This window comes from Brassica napus, chromosome C6 (assembly GCF_020379485.1).
Source record: "Brassica napus cultivar Da-Ae chromosome C6, Da-Ae, whole genome shotgun sequence".
In the NCBI taxonomy this organism is placed as follows: domain Eukaryota; kingdom Viridiplantae; phylum Streptophyta; class Magnoliopsida; order Brassicales; family Brassicaceae; genus Brassica; species Brassica napus.
The window spans coordinates 26,566,626-26,585,728 of NC_063449.1; the positions used below are offsets into that span (position 1 = coordinate 26,566,626).

Below are 19,103 nucleotides of genomic sequence, written 5' to 3' on the forward strand. Positions count from 1 at the left end.
AGTCGTCTGGAAAGTCTTCCAAATGGACGACTTATATTTAAGTCATCTACTAAGTCGTCCAGTTGGAAGACAAAGCCGGACGACTTAAATTACTTACAAGTCTTCCAGTCGCAGAAGGAGTTGGAGTACTCGTCATTGCGGTTATAGATCTGAAAAAATAAACGTGAAACGGTGAGAATGAGTAAATTGATAGAGACAACGTTTTATGTTCATCTTTTCCTCGAGATTGATGACTTAGCGGCGTTAGGGTTTACAGAGAAACGGCGCTAAGGTTTACAGAGAAGAAGCGGCGGCGCTAGGGTTTAGAAGAAGCGGCGGCGCTAGTGTTTAGAGGAAGCGGCGGTGAGAACGTTGGTGACCACGGTGGCGAGGGCGACGGTTTGTTCGGAAATAGTGGAAGCGGCGGCGCTAGGGTTTAGAGGAATCGGCGGCGCTAGGGTTTAGAGGAATCGGCGGCGCTAGGGTTAGAAGAAGCTGCGGCGACAACGGTGAGAATGAAGTGAGATAGATAGCCGACGTTGAGAACGATGGTTTGTTCGGAAATCGTGGGAATTCGAAATCGCCTTTGAGAGAGAACTGTTAGGGTTTTGAGAGAGAACTGTTAGGGTTTCTGAATTTCGCGAAAAATGAAACAAAAAAAAAAATCACCTTATATATTGGGTAAATAATCCGGTTAGCTTTAAAAGTACATTGGTAAACTTTAAGGTTTGGTCCGGTTTAGACGACTTATTCTGGCTGATAATGTACAACAGACGACTTAATATTTAGTCGTCTGTTTTCAGACGACAAAATATTAAGTCGTCCTAGACCCTAAAATGAACCCCTAAACTAAAATGACTAGATTAACTAACTAACCACGTTATAAAATCAAATTATACTTAAATAGTGTTTACTATACACAGAAATGAACACGCATAAGTAATTTTAAAAATTTTCAAAAACGGTTTTAATGCTTTCCAAAATCTAACCCTAAGAACACATACAATACTACAACATATGTTGATGAAACATAAACTAAAGAATATCATGACTCACTACTTTCACTCATCTATGCTGAAAACAATTGAAATTTGTTATATCTTAATTTATACCTCCTAAGACATATGTTAATTACATAATTCCCATTTTTCACTTATCAAAATATTTTTTACAAAATTTTTAAATTATGTTTAAGACTAACTGTCCAGACGACTTTCAGTTAAGTCGTCTGGACGACTTATTTTCAAGTCGTCTAAACAGACGACTTGCGAGGGGTAGAAACGTAAAAAAAATTCTGTTTTTTTGTTTGGTCACAAGGGGATAGTTGTAATTTCAATAGCCTTTTAGGTTACTTTTGCCTTTGACCCAAGTTGGGGTATTGTTTTGGGTTTGACTCCAAGTTTTGAGTCACACTTGGCAATTCACAATAAAATTATCTTTATATTTTCTTAACAATTAATATATTTGACTCCAAGTTTTGAGTCACACTCCAAGTTTTGAGTCACACTCCAAGTTTTATTGTTTGTTTTATATTCACAATAAAATTATCTTTATATTTTCTTAACAATTAATATATTTTTGATGAGATTTAGTAATATTATATCTAAAACCACATTTAAGTTCTATACAATATATATTATATATACCAAATAATATAATATAATTAATATAAATGTCAAATTTTAGAAAATAACAATTAATTTCTATACACTAAAATCAAATATTTTTCTTATCTTAGAATAAATATATCTTAAAATAAATAATCTAAATAAAGAAAATTTTGTAAATTAATATTTCTATAAATTAATAAAATTTCAAATTCCAAACATTATTAATATATAGAGGTTCTACTGTATTTGTGTAACATAACTGGTAGTCTTTTACGGGAATATAGTGGGATGGAAACAAATTTAATTTAAACTTAATAGAACTTTCTAAATAATATAAACCTGTTATTTTATTTTTTCATTCTTCTTATTCCATCCATTCACTGAGACTTTTTGTTTATGAATGATTTTTACTTCATCACATTCCTTTCCATGTATTCCATTGGAATTGATGGAATAAAGATTTTTTTTTCATTCAACTCAAATGGCAATTTTTCTGTGGAATTTTCATGAATGGCTCATTTCACATCATTTTATTCCAAAAAATAAATATCCAGTTGCAGCCTAAAAGGGCTTTTCCGTATATGCACTTTACACAAGCAAGCGAATAATGTTGATCTGATTAAGACATCAGACTAAAAACATTTCAAGAACAGGTCAAAAACGTTCCAAAATTGTAAATAAGAATCAAAGTTTCCTTAATTGACCCACATTTTCCCCCAAAATAGTATAAAATATCCTCCGAGAGCAACATTAATCATCGGCGGCCTCTTCCTCGGGAACCACCACGTCCACGCACACCTCCTCCTCTACCCCGGAAACCACCACCTCCTCTACCTCTGAAACCGCCTCTAACAACATCCTGTTTCAGTCCAAGAGACTGAACCCCTCTCCTCTTGTTTCTTTCCCCGTCCCCATCCTCGTCATCTCTATCTTCTCTGTATGTGGATGAGCGTCCAGCGTTGAAAGAAATCTCCCGAGAACCTCCAGGGCCGAACTTAACATCTTTAGAGGCTCCAAAGTTGCCACGCTGGTTCTCCATACCCTTAACACGCTCGCCCATCGGAAGACTGTCTTCTTTAGCCAGTGATCTCCCGTTGTGGAAAGCTTCAGCATGCCGCTCGTTTTTCACTACAAACAACCTGACACCCAAACCTTCCACATTAGGAAAGAACAAAAACATATAATGTGATGTCTAAACCCTGGAATGTACTTAAAACGGCACCAACTTGGGAGTTTTCAATTTCTTGCTTGGCCTCCCATCGTCTGAACCACGTGATACATCAGAATCGCTGTTCTCATCATCATCTGATACAGCTTCAAAGTGTTCATCTAACAAAGAAGGTTGCTTTGTAGAAGAAGAAGCAACAGGGTGTAGGACACGATATTCATATGATTCTGGATCGATTTGGAAGTCCTGAAACCAACAAAGAGATTCTCAAGAACAGAGCAACAAAAAGAAACAAACAAAAGCCTCCAAAAGATTGTTGTTATTACCGGATTATGGAACATGTTGTCAAACCGACCACATGAAAAATCCTCGCCACTAAGTCCAGGTTTCTTCTTCTTCGACACTTTCTTTACAGCCTCCTCATCCTCAACACTCTTCTTATCCTCTTCTGCACCCTCCTCGTTGTGTATGGTGGCTGCTAGATCACGGTTTACCTTTGGCAAGTTTATCTTCTTCTGCAGGAACAACAACAAAACACGCAGAGATGTATGTAAGAAGCCAACGTACCCAAAATGATGAATCTGCTTAGATGTCAGAAATACTAACTGTGATTCTCAGGCTACGTTCCGCTTCTAGTTTCTTTTGCTTATTGCTTTCTTTGTAATTATCATAAGCAAAAGATTCAACCTCTGCCAAAGCCTTTTAAAAAAAAAGAAAGAAAGAAACATCTTAGAGACTAATCTAAAGTTACTAGTGTATGACAATGTTAAGGACTCACATCTTTGTATAGATGGTGTTTCATAAAATATCCATGCATCTGAGCTTTCAGAAGATCTGTGCCAATCAAAGGAGTCAGCTGCAACTTCTCCAGCTCTTCCTTCGTCACAAACTTGTAATTATCGTAAATAGTTGTCTGTCCAGTTTCCTCCATCTCTTCCTGAGAACACGATTTTAAGAAACAAGTGTTTAGTAACAATGGTCACACCAGATTAGAAAAACATTTGGAATCAGAGAAGTATATACCGTTAGGTTTTCGAGAGGAGAACACCATTTAGGAGCAGGACCAAGTTCAGGTATGAAGTAAGATGGGATAAGGCTAGAGTTTAAAGCGAGAAGCATAAGTCCACTTCCAGGGAACACATAAATGTCGTTTATTTCTCCTCCGCTGAGAGACATATGTGTTGTCGGTTGAATGCTCGTCATACCTTCTCCCTGAAAAAAATGAACACTATCAAAAGCTGTACCTAGCCAAACTTTGTAGTATATAAAAACCACTGTTACTGGGAGAAGCTTACCGTATTCGGATCCCATATTCTAACAATGTGCTTGTCTGTAGTAATCAGCTTTGGTTCTTGAGTGTTAAGAGTCCGTTGCCACTTAATGCTCAAAATTGGGCTCTCGTACCTGCAAGTTATAGAAAAGTCAATGGACACAGAGGAAACAAATCTTAAGGTTATATACATGATGAGGTTCAAGTTAGTAATACTAACATGTGATCCTTCACTTGTATGGGAGCTGAAGTGCGCAAGTCGTATATGAATACCTGTAGATAACAGAACAGCACAATCAACAGATGATAGCTATACATAGCCAAATTGAAATATAATGTAGAATCAAACCTTTCCCGCACTACTCCCGACAGCTACTTGAAGACCTTCACTGTCGTCAAACTCTATAGCAGTAACCTCCTAACAGAGCCAATACACAAATATGTTATTGGAAGCTACAAATGTCTAATCAGTATAGGAACCATGTGTTAGAATAATTACTGCAGCAACATCACCGCCATGTGCAACCGCATTGATTCTAGCAGCAGATAACTTCATTCTCATATCGAAACATTCGACAGCACCATCCTCACCACCACAAGCAATTAGTCCATGTAGATTGCTGGATGACAAACAAATACAGTAAGTACTCAACATTTTCCTAGTTCAAATCATGAGGAAAATGCCAAAGGATACACAAACCACCTAGAAACAACATTCAGCGCTGGGGATTGAGTGCTGAGAGGAGATAGAAATCTTCCCTAAGGAGACAAGGCATATCTCACAAATCATTAATATGGCCACACAGACTAATAACATCTTGTTTATCAAAACTAGCGTACCTGCTCCAAGTTGATTCTGTACAGATCTGGTGAAGAAGCAGCGCAAATCAGATCACAGGACCGGTTATCATATGTCAAGTCCCTCCCCATCCTACATATAAAATTGAGCTTTTAGACCAATTCCACAGTACAAATCTCACAGACAAACAAAAGCTAAAATACCTTGGGATTCGTAAACTGTGGTGTTTCCCGTATTTGGCGTGTAGATTAATAGAACGATCAACACATAAGAAGGCAAGCTTTGAGTAGTCATCATCCAATATCTGAAGAAGAGCCCAACATACACATTCTTGAAACCAGAAACAACAAAAGGGATGAAGCAGTAAACTAATGTTTACCTCGAAATCAACAATTGCAGAGTCCAAATGTCTCTCAAACTTCAAACCAAGCTGACCTAGCTCATAAACTTTGACCTGTGATGGATATGTACCTGATTCATTCAACAACAACAACGATTAATCAGTGAGAACGCACAAGACAAAACACTTCTTCACCACAAGAAAACAACAAAAGAAGATGAAAAATTATTACCTGAAGCAATAAGATACTCTCCATCAGGAGTAGCTTTGATTCTAGTAGTTGCATTCCCAAACTTGAAATCCTGAATCAGCTCCACTCTTTGCATATAATCTTTGACAGAACATACCCACAAAACATTGAATTTTAGAAAATTTTAAACCTAAAGTTACACTCACATCACAAGGAACAAAAAGTGAGTAGACTTTGAGCAGAGAGTTAACGATTACATACGTGGGTTTTTGCGGAGAGCTCGTTGCTTCTTAGGGTTAAGCCAAGTAGCAACATTGGGGGCACAAGAAACATGGTATAACTTGACTCCGTTAATGGATGTCGACTTCACTTTATCTCCATAAGTCGTCATCTTAAATTCAAAGCAAAGTCCACAGTAAGCCTCTACCCTTTGCTTCCAACCCTTGACAGCGAGTTACAGTTAAAACGGAAAGTTAAAGAGAACACGAGTGGAAGGAACCGCCACTTGTTTATATAGGTTTCTGCTCTGGTCGTGCTCCGGCAGAACTAAAGTAGACGACGACCTTATGTTATATAGGTTTCTGGTCTCTATTAGTTTATTAGGCCCATTGAAGCAAAATGGGCCTTTTAAGAACTTTATATTCAGTAGCTGAAACTATGCGCGGGGCGTTCGGCAATGTTTTTAAAACCGGACCAAACCACTATTACATCAGATTCGACCACGTAACTATGAATCGGTCAAATAGTCAGACTGGATCTCAAAATTATTTAATTTTATAAATATCATTAAAACAATCAAAAATATATAAACTAACCATATGAACAAAAAATAGTTTATATATATATATATGAGATATATATTTTATATTTGATATTTGATATTTGGGAAATTGCCAAAAATATTATTTTCAAACAACCACTTCTCATGTTTACACTAACCATTTTTACCTTAATGAAGGGTAAAAGACATTTATAACTTTTTGATTACCTTTAACAAAAAAAAACATATGCTTAACTTAAAACATAATTCTAAACCCTAAATCATCAACTCTAAACCCTAAACCATGAAACATCAACTCTAAACCCTAAACCCTAAAACTTCAAATCTAAACCCCTAAACATCAACTCTAAACCCTAAACGTAAACCCTAAACCCTAAATCTAAACTTAAACATCAACTTTAAACTCTAAATCATCAACTCTAAACCCTAAACCATGAAACATCAACTCTAAACCCTAAACCCCAAAACATCAACTATAAACCTTAAACCCTAAACCTTCAAATCAAAACCCTAAAACATCAACTCTAAACCCTAAACGTAAACCCTAAACTCTAAACTTTATATTTTTTCTGAAATTCGAACCCTAAACCCCAAAACCCTAAACCTTCAAATCTAAACCCTAAAACATCAACTCTAAACCCTAAACGTAAACCCTAAACCCTAAATCTTCAAATCTAAACCCTAAAACATCAACTCTAAGGTTTTAGAGTTTAGGGTTTAGGATTTAGGGTTTAGGGTTTAGAGTCGAAGGTTTAGGGTTTTAGGGTTTAGAATTGATGTTTTAGGGTTTAGGGTTAATTTTTTAGTGTTTAGGGTTTAGAGTTTACTTTTTAGGGTTTAGGGTTTAGTGTTGATGGTTTAGAGTTTAGAGTTGAAGTTTAGGGTTTAGGGTTTAGAGTTGATGTTTTAGGGTTTATAGTTGAAGGTTTAGGGTTTAGGGTTTAGAGTTTATGTTTCGGGGTTTAGGGTTTAGAGTTGATGTTTCAGGGTTTAGGGTTTATTTAAAAAAAAAGGTTTTTTTTTTTTTGTCGTCAACTATTACAGACTCATACGGACTCTGTAAACCAAACCAGGTGATCTGCATCCAATTGAACGACAAAAAGGTTTTAAGATTGATGATTTAGGGTTTAGGGTTCGTATTTCAAAAAATATAGGGTTTAAGATTGATGGTTTAGGGTTTAGAGTTGAGTTTTAGGGTTTAGGGTTTGAATTTCGAAATAGTATAATTCAGAAAAAAAATTAAAAAATTGTTTTTTATTTCTTTAGATTTTTATTTATTTAAATAGTTATTTATTATATATATAAAGAACATGAGCGTAATAATCTTTTGCCTTCTAGTGAAAAAGGTATTTTTGAAAATATCTCTTTAGTGGTGGTAAAAATGAAAAGTGATAGCAAGAAAGTGGTAAACATATAATTTTCCCTTGATATTTATCTATAGTTTAATTATGTGGTATATTTACTAACTTTACTTTTAAATAAATATAATATTAAATCATGTTTGATCCAGTCAAACCATATTGATGACCCAATCTGGTTCAATTTCCGGTCCGGATTTAAAAACACTAGTGTTCGGATACCCTTATGAGTTCAGTTCAAATCTATTCGGGTTTTGATTTTTGATGTTAAAGATTTTAACCCAAATTGGATATTTATAAATTTCAGTTTGGTCGGATATTTGCGGATTCGGTTCGGGTTTGGATAACCCATTTAAATTATTTTAAAATTCATACATACTTAAATTTCTCAAAATTAAAATAAATAAATATATATATATATATATATATATATATATATATAACATAAAAATTTGAATAATATATGCCAAAATACCTAAACTTAACATAGAAAGTAGTTTAGCTTGAATGTTTAAATGGAGAATCAATAGATTTCAAGTAATTTTGGTTTTTGAGTATTATTTTGCTTTTTTAAATATTTAATTTTGACAATTTGTATATATATTTAAGTATTTTGGACAACTTCAAAATATCTTATATAATTTGGATTTTTTTATATTAAATCTAAAAATAATTAATATATTTGAATATATACATGTAATTCAGATCTATTTGGATACCTGAAATATTTTGGTTCGGTCCGGGTCGGTTCGGTTCGGATTTTGTAGATACCAAAATTTTAAATCCTATAGAATCTTTAGCCAGTTTCAGTTCGGGTTATAATACTACCTTTTTGGGTCGGATTCTTTTTTTTTTTCCGTCCAGCCCTAGCTGAGACGATAAAACGAAAGCCGCCTTTGAAAAAATCAAACCAGCGTTTAATGGGCCTATATATTTGTTGAGCCTGTTGAAAACCCTAAATCCTTAATGGGGCTAGTTTATGGGGCTAGTTTAAGAATAACAAGCCTTTAAAATGTCACCGCCGGCTCAAAAGGGAGGGCGAACTACGCATCCGTCCGGGCCCACTCTAAAATCAACCAAATTTAATTACAAGAGGGGCCTAAATTATTTTTTTCTAACCAAGGGCCCATAATTTTTTTAAAATCATTTAATGCATAAAAAAAGTTTTGTCCAGGAGCCTAATAGAAAGTTAAGCCTGCCCTTTCAACAGCATGTCTCCTCTGCTACACGTCTCCTCCCTCTAGATCAATCATATCTGTCTCAGATCAGATTCTCAAGTGTTCATCCTAGCAATCTCTTCGAGAAGTATGACGATGGATCTTCATGGAGTCCTTTCCGACATTGACTCGGCTTTCTCTCCGTCTTCGTCTTTCTGGTCTTGTTGTTTTCAGTTTACTCCTAGGGCTTTAAATGTCCCAACGGACTTTCTAGCTAAAGCCTGTATTTCTTCAAATTTGGGCCCGAGGCCTTGAACCCTTGTAAGTTTAATGAAGTTATGTTGACAAAAAAAGGGGTTTATGAATTATGATACTTGAATTTTCTTTGGAAGCTCAAAGGTATGGGAGTAAGCGATATCTTTTACTCTCTCTTTATTTGTTATAGAGCTGTTCTTTATCATAGGGTTAGATTTGAATTGAAGCTATATGGAACTGTGATTGTTTGCATTGATACGATGTTGTTTGACGTAAAAGATACCCTTGATTATTTGTTGTATGAATTCATTGCCAGTAAGGGCGGGAGCACATGTCAGTGAAACATTTGGTTATCCCTCCAAAATTTTAAAGATTTTATACATAGAAATAGGTCTTCCAATTATTTAAAAAAAAATTATTAACTTTTATTAAATGTCTATAGCCTCAAACTCTCATATTCGGCCATCTTGCCACTAGTGAATTTGTGTTTTATGTTTGTATTTTCCTGAGAAAAGGTTACGCCTTTAGCGTCCGAATCTTTTCTTACTTGGATTAGCACATAGATTCTGAGGCAAAGATGGTGGGCCATATCATATGGGATTAAAGTGAACAAGGGGAAGGAGAGACAAGAGAGGTACGATGAGCAGGAAGAAGAGGAGGAGAAGCAATCTAAGTTTGAGCAGAAACGTAAAGAAAGTGTGAAGAAGAAGGCTAAAAGAGAAAGCATTTCAAACGCAGAGGAGGAAGATAATGAAGAGAAGGAAATAACTGAGGATGCAACAGAGAATATTGATGTGGGAATACGTGTTGTCCTCTCTAATGATAAAAGAGAAAGCATTTGTGCTTGAGAAGGCTTCTCTTGAAGTTGCCAAAGTTGGAAAGGTACATTTGCAAGAGCGGTCATTGTTCGTTTGGATGTCGCTGTGATCACTTGTGATGGAATGTTGTTAGTTTTTCTGTAGCAGCAGCATCTTGTGCATAGTCGCCTTGACATGCAAATGAACAAGACTAGTGTTTGCTATCTTTGTGAAAATAGATAATTTGTGAGCCTCTTGTTTACTAATATTTTTCTTTATTCTTTCTCAACAGAAACCCTGCTGATTACTGACCAGACATCACTCATCAGGTCGGAATTTCAAACATTTTTACCTTGTATTTTATAACAAGGTTGCCACTCATCTTGAGTGATCTTTCTCTCTCTTCAGGCTCTTTTAATGATTTGGATAGTCCGGTCAACAAGGCTGGGTCTGCTGGGAGGTTGAAAGCAGTATATGTTAGAACAGAACATGGTGTTCTTTTTGAAGTTTTCTCTTCGTATAACAAGAACTTACAAGCGGTTCGCTGGAATCATGTGTGAGTTCTCCACTTCTCCCTCTCATCCTCGGCTATGTTTTGTTACTTTTAACCTCTCAGGTAGGCTCTTGATTCTTAATCTCGTCTTGTTGGTTTTTTGCAGTGCAGTTGCTACAAAACCTTAGCATTACTGCAATTGCAGTCCTCAAAAACTTTTACGTGTGATCAAGAACCCTTTTACAAACTATCTACAGGAAAATAGGTAAAATAAAAGCTCCACGTTTTTATGACAACCTGCCCGTGGGCTCCAGGCTAGCTCTGCAAAGCACCGACCCCAATTCCTCACCTGTAAACCCTAAGCTCTCCCACGGTAGTTTGTTGGTGCGTTTGGTGACAACCGGAGAGTTGTTAAAGGGTGAGGTTTTGGGTTCGAGGAATGCCAAACGCATCAACAACCTATCTGAGGAGAAGCTTAGGGCTTACATGTGAGGGGTTGGTGTCGGTGCTCAATTGGTGATAACTTGTTATGTGGGAGGATTGTTAAAAGTTGAGGTTTTAGTTGCAAAGAACGTCAAGCACACCAACAACCTACCTATAGGAAGCTTAGGGCTCACTGATGAAAGGTGGGATCGGTACTCTTCAGAGCCGGTCTGGGATCCATGAAGCGGGCGGGTTACTATAGTTTTGTTATGTTATCTTGCATTATGATGAGCTAAAGATTTTTTTTTCTCTTTTATCAGGCTTGTGAAACACCTATCTACCGTCTGTAATGAGATGGACATTGTTTTTGTGGTGGTTAATGATCTCCAAATATTTCTCTCTCAGTTCTGTACAATATCCAAATTCATTTGCTTAGTTATAGGCTTTAGCTTTCAGCTTCTATATAACCAAACATGTGCCTTATCATTTCAGCTTGGTGCGATGTCACATGGGAAAATAGAGTGTGACTATGTCGAAGAATTTGTGGCCAGTAAGTCTTCTTCTTCCTTCACTCATCCTTTGTAGAAAAATAGGCTTTTGATGATGGAAACATGATCTGGAACAGCTTTTTTATTTCTTGATTACTTCAGTTTCAGGGTATCCTCTTAGTGCAACGTACTGTGTCTCAAGAATTTGCGAGGCAATACCAACAAATTGAAATATAATATAAGAGAATATTTATACTATATTATGGTTCCTTAATTTTTCTCTAATGTTTTGATGGTGGAACCACTTTGATAGTATGAAGTAGATTCTGATCTGCCTTTCAAAAAGAAGGTATATTTTTGTTTTAATTTTTTTTAGAAATTTAATTTTTATATTTGTGTTTTCTTTATAATCATATTTGTGTTTTTCTTTGTAATCATATTTATGTATAAATCTTAATAAAATCCATTTTATAAAATAATAGCAATTTAAAAGTTGATCCGCATACGCTCGGTTCTTTGTAATCATATGCCCATGTACCCGTTTCTTTGTAATTATATTTGTCTGCCCTATATCTTGACCCGCGGGTATAATGTTGGTTTGTAATTTTTTACTTTTTATGTTTCTGTAAATATGTAACTCATATATGGTGTTTTTAATACTATTATATGTGTTCTTTGAGTTAAATCTCAGTTCTAATTTGTGCTTATTTGATATCATTCCAGGTTTGGAGCATGTGAAAGAGTAAAGAAAAGAGTGCCATGAAGGAAGAAGTCATTTTGGAATATCTAACGCAGAACAGCCAGTCGGATCAATCCAAAGGTTGTTCCCAAAAAGAGCAAGCGACTGACTGTTCCCGACTATTAAAGAAACCTCCAAGATTTCAGGGGGTTTGCCCTAGATTTTCTCTCCTTTCTCAGCTGCCGGCGCTTCCATATAAAAAGCCTATGCTAGTTTTACAAGAGACCTAGAACTATTTTGGATTTAGCAACTTGTAAGGGAGAAGGCTTCATCTCTCATTTTCACGAGAAGATCATCCTGAACCCTTGTCTTTCTACTTTATTTTATATGCAGTATTATTCAGAAATCATGTCTGTGTCATCTTGCTTTATGATTGAGTAGTCGGCTAAGCTTGCTTAGGGTTTAGGGTGTCAATCGCATGAGCTAAACGCAAATAAGTGATTTTAACTGTTCTTCATTCATATTGTTCTTACTGCTTGCATTGAATTGATCACTTAATGTTCGATCTCTAGTTTAATCACCTAGCTAACCGCTCAGGAGATAAATTGATATATATTGAATGAGCTTCATATCCCTAATCAGCGAGAGTAGATATTAGGGTATTAAGTGAACTAATCGGACCTGATGTCTAAGGTTTGCTATCGCGTCTTGTTCCAAGTGAGAGCTTAGGACTCAAGACCGATCAACAAAGGGAACAAGTCCGCGATAGTGGATTGTTATAGCCGAGTGATCTGAGTTCTAGACTGCACCTCATTGCACTTGAATAGTTGTTTGGTTCCACATTGACACCTGATGAACAACCCTAAGCCGGCTTTCATTTAAATTGCATTTGAATCTCTAGGTATTCTAGTTACTTGCATCACCATTGATTTAAAACCCCACTTGTTTCCCAGCTTAATATTGAACTCATAAGAGTAAAGAGTAAACTAGTCCTCTGGATTGAATCTCAAATATTACGATTATCACTGTTAACTTGACAGAAGCAAGGATTCATTTTTAGTGTATCAAGTTTTGGCGCCGTTGCGACGAGGACCAGGCTTTTACCTTTATTTTTCGGTTTAATATTTAGTCTGAGATATCTAACTTGCTTTTAATTCTTTGTTGGAACAGATGATCCAAGTGCATGACCAGTAGACATACTCGGAGCAACGCACAAGGACCACTACATCAACTGACCAACGACGAACTCGCAAGATTAGAAAGACAGAACCGTCAACGACCGAGAATAACCGACACCAACATGGGTGATCACGGCAATCAGGATGACCTCACTGCTGCACTGACAATCATTCAACAATAAATGCAGACTCAGCAACAACAGATGTTGCAGATGCAGCAGATCATCCAAAATCAGCAACAAGCTGCTCAAGAAGCAGCTGAGAACGCCACGCGAGAAGAGCGTGGTGCTCCTATTGGGGAGCGGAACCTTCCGCGGAACTTCGCTACTAACCGCTCCCCCATCAACCCTCCTCCTTGCACTCGGCAAGACTATGAAATCAAACCTGCACTGATAAGTCTGGTACAGAAGGGCACGTTCAGCGGTCTCACTACTGACATCCCGATGGACCACATCGAAGCCTTTGAGAGAATCTGCAATTTCTCTCGCTCTAACGGAGTGCCACCAGATTATATCAAATGCACGCTGTTCCCATTCTCTCTTGAAGGGAAAGCTTCTCGCTGGCTCCAATCTCTGCCGACCGGTTCTCTTACCTCATGGGACCAGGTCCGATCAGCGTTCCTGAGCCACTTCTACACAAAGTCTAAAGTCGCGGCTCTATGGCACAAGATCTCCAATTTCAAGCAGAAGTCTGATGAACCTTTTCATGAAGCTTGGGAGAGGTACAAGGAGTACCAGAGAGAGTGCCCGCACCATGGGTTTGACGATGACTATATACTGGAGGTGTTCTATGATGGAGTGAGCTATGAGTTTCGAAACACCCTTGATTCTTCGAGTAATGGAGACTTCATGACTCAAACCACACCTGGTGCGTTCGAGCTGATTGAGAACATGGCTTCAAGTTCACTAAACAAGAACAAGGAGCATGACCGCTCGAAGAGTGTGAACAGCATAGATGATCTCGCTGCAAAGGTGGACCAACTGCTTAAGGGAAACCAAAGCTAAATGTTCATAATGGAAGAAGCAGCTCCTGAGAAGAGTGTCGGTGACCTGGCGTTTGATGATGAAATATCAGGAGACGATCAGCAAGAGGTGAGCTACGTGAATGGGCAAAGATGACAGCTCAAAAACTACCACCCAAACCCTAACGTGAGGAACAACCCACAGCTTTTCTGGCCTAAGCAAGACAAACCAGCTGATCCTGCACAGAGTAACCAAGGTCAGTATTCCGGGTATCAAAAGAACTACCAACCCCGGACCTATGTTCTAAGCCAACCGCAGAACAATCCACGTCAGATGCAGAAACACCAGAACACTCAGCCAGCTACCTCCGCTCCTGTCGCTGTTCCGCAAGATGAGACAAAAGCTATGTTGCAGCAGCTACTCCAAGGACAACAACTTCAAGGACAACAGCTCCAAGGGAAGGCTCTAAACCAGGTTACTACCGAGATCAATACCAGAATGAACCATATGTTCAGCGATTTGAGCACCAAGTACGACAATGTCGCGAGTCATATGAGACAGATGGATATTCAGATTGCTCAGACTGCTGAGAGCGTCAAGAGGCAATGCGGTTGAGTTGAGAAGTGGAAAGCAACTGTCTGAGCCGGTAAAGGAGAGGTTCACTGCGGCTGAGAAGGGGAAGCAGAAAGAGTCGGAACAACCACCAGTCGATACCCCGACAGCTGAGAAGGAGAGGGAACCAACAGTTGGAACCAATTCGCTAGGACCAGAACAACCAGCTGAGGCTGTCCGCCCGATCCCAGAGCCTGTTCCTGCTCTCGAATACAATCCTAAAGTCCCTTACCCTGTTCCAGCAAAGGCTACTCGTAAGTACCGAGAGGAGATGAAGTGCATAAAGATGCTGGAGGACCAAACCGTCCGACTCCCCTTGATGGATGCGATCCAGATGATGCCCTCCATGCGCAGCTTTATGAAGGGATTGATCTCAGGAAAAATAGCATAGGAGAGCGAATTCATGACTGTGTCTAAGGAGTGCAGCGCCGTGCTTCAGAACAGGCAGATAAAGAAGCGAGGAGACCCTGGCAAGTTCGTCCTCTCTATCCAGATTGGAAAGACAATTTTCTCATGCTCCTTGGTTGATCTGGGATCCAGCGTAAACCTCATGCCCTACTCTGTAGCACGAAGTTTGGGATACACGAATTTCAAACCAACTAAGATGTCCTTGGTGTTCGCGGATAGATCAGTTAAGTCCCCGGTTGGTATTCTAGAGGATCTCCAAGTAAAAGTCGGGAACACCTCTGTTCCAGCAGACTTCGTAGTTCTAGAGCTGGAAGAGGAATCCAAAGATCCTCTCATCTTAGGAAGACCGTTCCTATGTACTGTTGGAGCCATCATTGATGTGCGGCAAGAGAAGATTGATCTCAATCTGGGGGGCATAGTCATGCAGTTCGAGATGGATGAGCTGCTGAAGAAGCCGATGCTGGATGGACAGACCTTCGAGGTGGATGAAGGGATTGATCCGCTGCAACCTCGCGACGGGATGATCGAGGAGATTCTTACAGAAGATCCACTTGAGCTTGCACTAGTAAGAGCTGAGGCCAAGCAGAGTGTCGAGAACATTGACGCAGACGGGTATGCTAAGATGCTTGACTCCGCAAGGAGTATGGGAAGAATGGTGGCGAGTCTAAGTCTGGGGGAAGAAAGCAACAAGGACGAGAACACTCCAACTGGAGCGACCCCTTTACCGAACTCGCTTGTTCCGCCGAACCTACCTAATGATCCCTGGAGCAAGTTGAAGGCTCCCAAGGTTGAGCTAAAACCCCTTCCCAAGGGGCTCAGGTACGCTTTCTTAGGTCCGAATTCCACTTACCCAGTCATTGTGAACGCTGAACTCAATAATGTGGAAACTGCATTGCTTTTGTGTGAGCTTAGGAAGTATCGTAAGACATTAGGATATTCACTAGCTGACATACCTGGCATCTCACCTGATTTATGCATGCATAGAATACACCTAGAAGATGAATCAATGACTTCTGTTGAACATCAGAGGAGGTTAAACCCGAATATAAAAGATGTTGTTAAGAAAGAGATAATGAAACTTCTTGAAGCGGGTGTGATCTATGCCATATCTGATAGTAAATGGGTTAGCCATGTTCATGTAGTACCTAAGAAGGTGGGATCACTGTTATCACAAATGAAAAGAATGAATTGATCCCTACTAGAACAGTGACATGACATCGCATGTGCATTGATTTCAGAAAATTAAATGCAGCCACTAGAAATGATCACTTTCCATTTCCCTTCATTGATCAAATGCTTGAGAGATTGGCTAACCACCCATATTACTGCTTTTTAGATGGTTATTCAGGTTTCTTTCAGATCCCTATCCATCCGGACGATCAGGAGAAGACGACATTCACATGCCCATACGGAACGTACGCATACAGGAGAATGCCATTCGGCATGTGCAATGCGCCAACAACATTTCAGCGCTGCATGATGTCGATCTTTACTGACCTGATTGAAGACATTATGGAGGTTTTCATGGACGATTTCAGTGTCTATGGAAGCTCCTTTAGTGTCTGTTTGTCAAACTTGTGCAGGGTACTCAAAAGGTGTGAGGAGAAACATCTGGTGCTCAATTGGGAGAAGTGCCACTTCATGGCCAGAGATGGGATTATTCTAGGGTACAAGATCTCCGAGAAAGGCATTGAGGTAGATAAGGCAAAGGTCGAGGTGATGATGAGCTTGCAGCCACCAACAACTGTGAAAGCTACCAGAAGCTTCTTGGGTCACGCAGAGTTTTACAGGAGCTTCATCCAGGATTTCTCAAAAATAGCGAAACCACTCACCAGACTGCTCTGCAAGGAGATCAAGTTTGATTTCGACAGCGAGTGCTTAGCTGCGTTCCATACGATCAAAGGAGCTCTAGTCAGCGCACCTGTTGTACAACCGCCAGACTGGGATCTCCCTTTTGAGATCATGACCGATGCTAGCGATTTTGCAGTTGGAGCAGTCCTTGGACAGCGCAAGGATAAGAAACTTCATGTGATCTATTACGCAAGCAAAACCATGGATGAAGCTCAATGCAGATACGCTACGACTGAGAAGGAACTCCTGGCTATTGTTTTTGCATTCGAAAAGTTCATATCCTACCTGGTGGAATCAAAGGTGATTGTGCACACAGACCATGCTGTTCTTAAGTACTTGCTCACAAAGAAGGATGCAAAACCGAGGTTGTTGAGGTGGATTCTTCTTCTCCAAGAATTTGATCTCGAGATAAAAGACAAAAAGGGAGTTGAGAATGGGGTTGCAGACCACTTGTCCAGAATGAAAATTGAGGATGTCACAGCTCTTGATGAAGAACACATAGTGGAACACGTCAACGCGATTGGTCTGCGCTTCGCGGAACAACCCCTGAGCATAACATCCGATTGTCTCGCGTACCGGAACAACCAGTAGCCGCGATCCAAAAGCAGTACTCTCACCTCCCCTGGTTTGCTGAGATTTCAAACTTCCTAGCTGCTGAAAAGGAACCACTTAAGTTCACTGGAAACGAGAAGAGGAAATTCTTAAGAGAGGCGAGGCAGTATGTTTGGGATGAACTGTACTTGTGCAAACATTGCAAGGATGGCATATTCAGAAGGTGTGTTCCAAAGGCAGATATTCCAGGGATTCTACATCATTGCCATGGTTCCTCCTATGCAGGGCACTTCGCTACATTCAAAACGGTTTCCAAAATCCTCCAAGCAGGTTTCTGGTGGCCAACTATGTTCAGAGATGCTCAAGCCTACATAGCTCGATGATGTATGTCAGCGACTTGGGAACATCAGCAAAAGGAATGAAATGCCTCAGAATTACATTTTAGAAGTTGAGGTGTTCGACTGTTGGGGAGTCGACTTCATGGGACCATTCCCTCCGTCCTTCAAGAACGAGTACATCCTGGTCGTCGTTAACTATGTCTCCAAGTGGGTAGAAGCAGTGGCGAGTCCCACTAATGATGCAAAAGTGGTGACTAAGATGTTCAGCTCCATCATCTTTCTGAGATTTGGGGTGCCTAGAGTGGTCATTAGCGATGGTGGAACACACTTCATCAACAAGGCATTTCAGGGCCTGTTGAAGAAGAATGGGGTGAAACACAAGATGGTTACCGCTTATCACCCCTAGACGAGTGGACAGGTTGAAGTTTCCAACAGGGAAGTCAAGAACATTCTATAGAAAACTGTCAATACCGCGCGCAAGGACTGGTCGTTTAAGCTGGACGATGCTCTCTGGGCCTACAGAACAGCCTACAAAACACCGCTAGAGACCACCCCCTATCACATGGTCTACGGTAAGGCTTGTCATCTTCTTGTCGAGCTCAAATACAAGGCTGCATGGGCGGTCAAGGTACTAAATTTCGACATCAAGCCAGCAACTGAGAGGCGCATGATCCAAGTCCATGAGCTGGAAGAGATAAGGCACCTCGCCTATGAGAGTTCCAAAATTTATAAGGAGAAGACCAAAGCCTACCATGACAAGAGAATCATTGCCAGACATTTTGAACCAAACGATAAGGTTTTGCTCTTCAACTCCAGACTTAGGCTGTTCCCGGGCAAGCTGAAATCTAGATGGTCTGGACCCTTCACCATTAAGGAAGTCCACCCTTACGGAGCTGTTGAGTTGCTGGACAGAAAGGGAGACAAGTTCGTCGTCAATGGTCAGCGCATCAAGCATTACCTTGCTGACTCCACTATCGCAGAGGGTGAAGAAATTCCCCTAAGCGATCCCCATCAGCCTGATCGGCTGAGCCAAGTCAAGCTAATGACTTTAACTAAGCGCTTGGTGGGAGGCAACCCACTGGTGAGTGTATATATTGTTTTCTATAGTCTATTTTATTTCTTTTCAGATTTAGTTTGCAGGTCAAAAACAAGAAAAACCGAACACTTCAGTCAAAACAACCGAAGGACTGTTCTTCTGGTGGAACAACCCATCGTCTGTTCCAGGTAAGTGTTCCAGACCCAAAAACAAAAAAAAATAATAAAATAATAAAAAACGAGAGAGAGATAATGGAGAGCGGTTAGGGTTTCGCCTATTTAAGACCCCACCCTTCCACTTTCCCCTTTCACTCAGCCGTACACTCCTCCCTTTCTTGCAATTTTGAAGCCATCACCAAAACTTAAATTCTTACTCTTTT

General features: G+C 39.5%; 2 protein-coding genes, 1 long non-coding RNA gene and 1 other non-coding gene across 6 annotated transcripts; 2 read left to right on the forward strand and 2 right to left on the reverse strand.

The window, feature by feature from the left end:
* Positions 1–1,766: 1,766 nt before the first annotated feature.
* LOC106430458 (nucleolar protein 10-like) lies at positions 1,767–6,125 on the reverse strand. Of its 2 annotated transcripts, XM_013871245.3 has the most exons (16): positions 5,618–6,122; positions 5,399–5,497; positions 5,206–5,297; positions 5,030–5,130; positions 4,868–4,958; positions 4,731–4,786; positions 4,527–4,647; positions 4,377–4,445; positions 4,248–4,300; positions 4,053–4,161; positions 3,781–3,969; positions 3,536–3,694; positions 3,364–3,456; positions 3,084–3,272; positions 2,816–3,003; positions 1,776–2,728 (listed from the first exon to the last, which is right to left on the reverse strand). In XM_013871245.3, the coding sequence occupies exons 1-16, from the start codon at positions 5,745–5,747 to the stop codon at positions 2,344–2,346; spliced, it is 2,124 nt and encodes a 707-aa protein (XP_013726699.1). In that variant the 5' UTR covers positions 5,748–6,122; the 3' UTR covers positions 1,776–2,343. The 2 variants fall into 2 exon arrangements, with proteins under 2 accessions (XP_022566903.1, XP_013726699.1); XM_022711182.2 differs by lacking the exon at positions 3,364–3,456 and having other exon boundaries at positions 1,767–2,728; positions 5,618–6,125.
* Positions 6,126–8,440: 2,315 nt separating this feature from the next.
* LOC106430456 lies at positions 8,441–12,659 on the forward strand. 2 transcript variants are annotated; one of them, XR_001285998.3, is made up of 8 exons: positions 8,441–9,789; positions 9,997–10,033; positions 10,113–10,260; positions 10,364–10,462; positions 10,941–11,024; positions 11,113–11,170; positions 11,271–11,457; positions 11,832–12,659. It is a non-coding gene; the product is annotated as an uncharacterized LOC106430456 (long non-coding RNA). The 2 variants fall into 2 exon arrangements; XR_001285999.3 differs by lacking the exon at positions 11,271–11,457 and having other exon boundaries at positions 8,444–9,789; positions 11,832–12,657.
* A 959-nt stretch (positions 12,660–13,618) lies between these two features.
* LOC125589418 lies at positions 13,619–13,725 on the reverse strand. Its single transcript, XR_007325610.1, has one exon. It is a non-coding gene; the product is annotated as a small nucleolar RNA R71 (small nucleolar RNA).
* Positions 13,726–14,942: 1,217 nt separating this feature from the next.
* Positions 14,943–18,094, forward strand: LOC106430448. The gene is made up of 5 exons (XM_048759786.1): positions 14,943–15,867; positions 16,296–16,392; positions 16,531–17,163; positions 17,557–17,680; positions 17,744–18,094. The coding sequence occupies exons 1-5, from the start codon at positions 14,943–14,945 to the stop codon at positions 18,092–18,094; spliced, it is 2,130 nt and encodes a 709-aa protein (XP_048615743.1).
* The last annotated feature ends 1,009 nt before the right edge of the window (positions 18,095–19,103 follow it).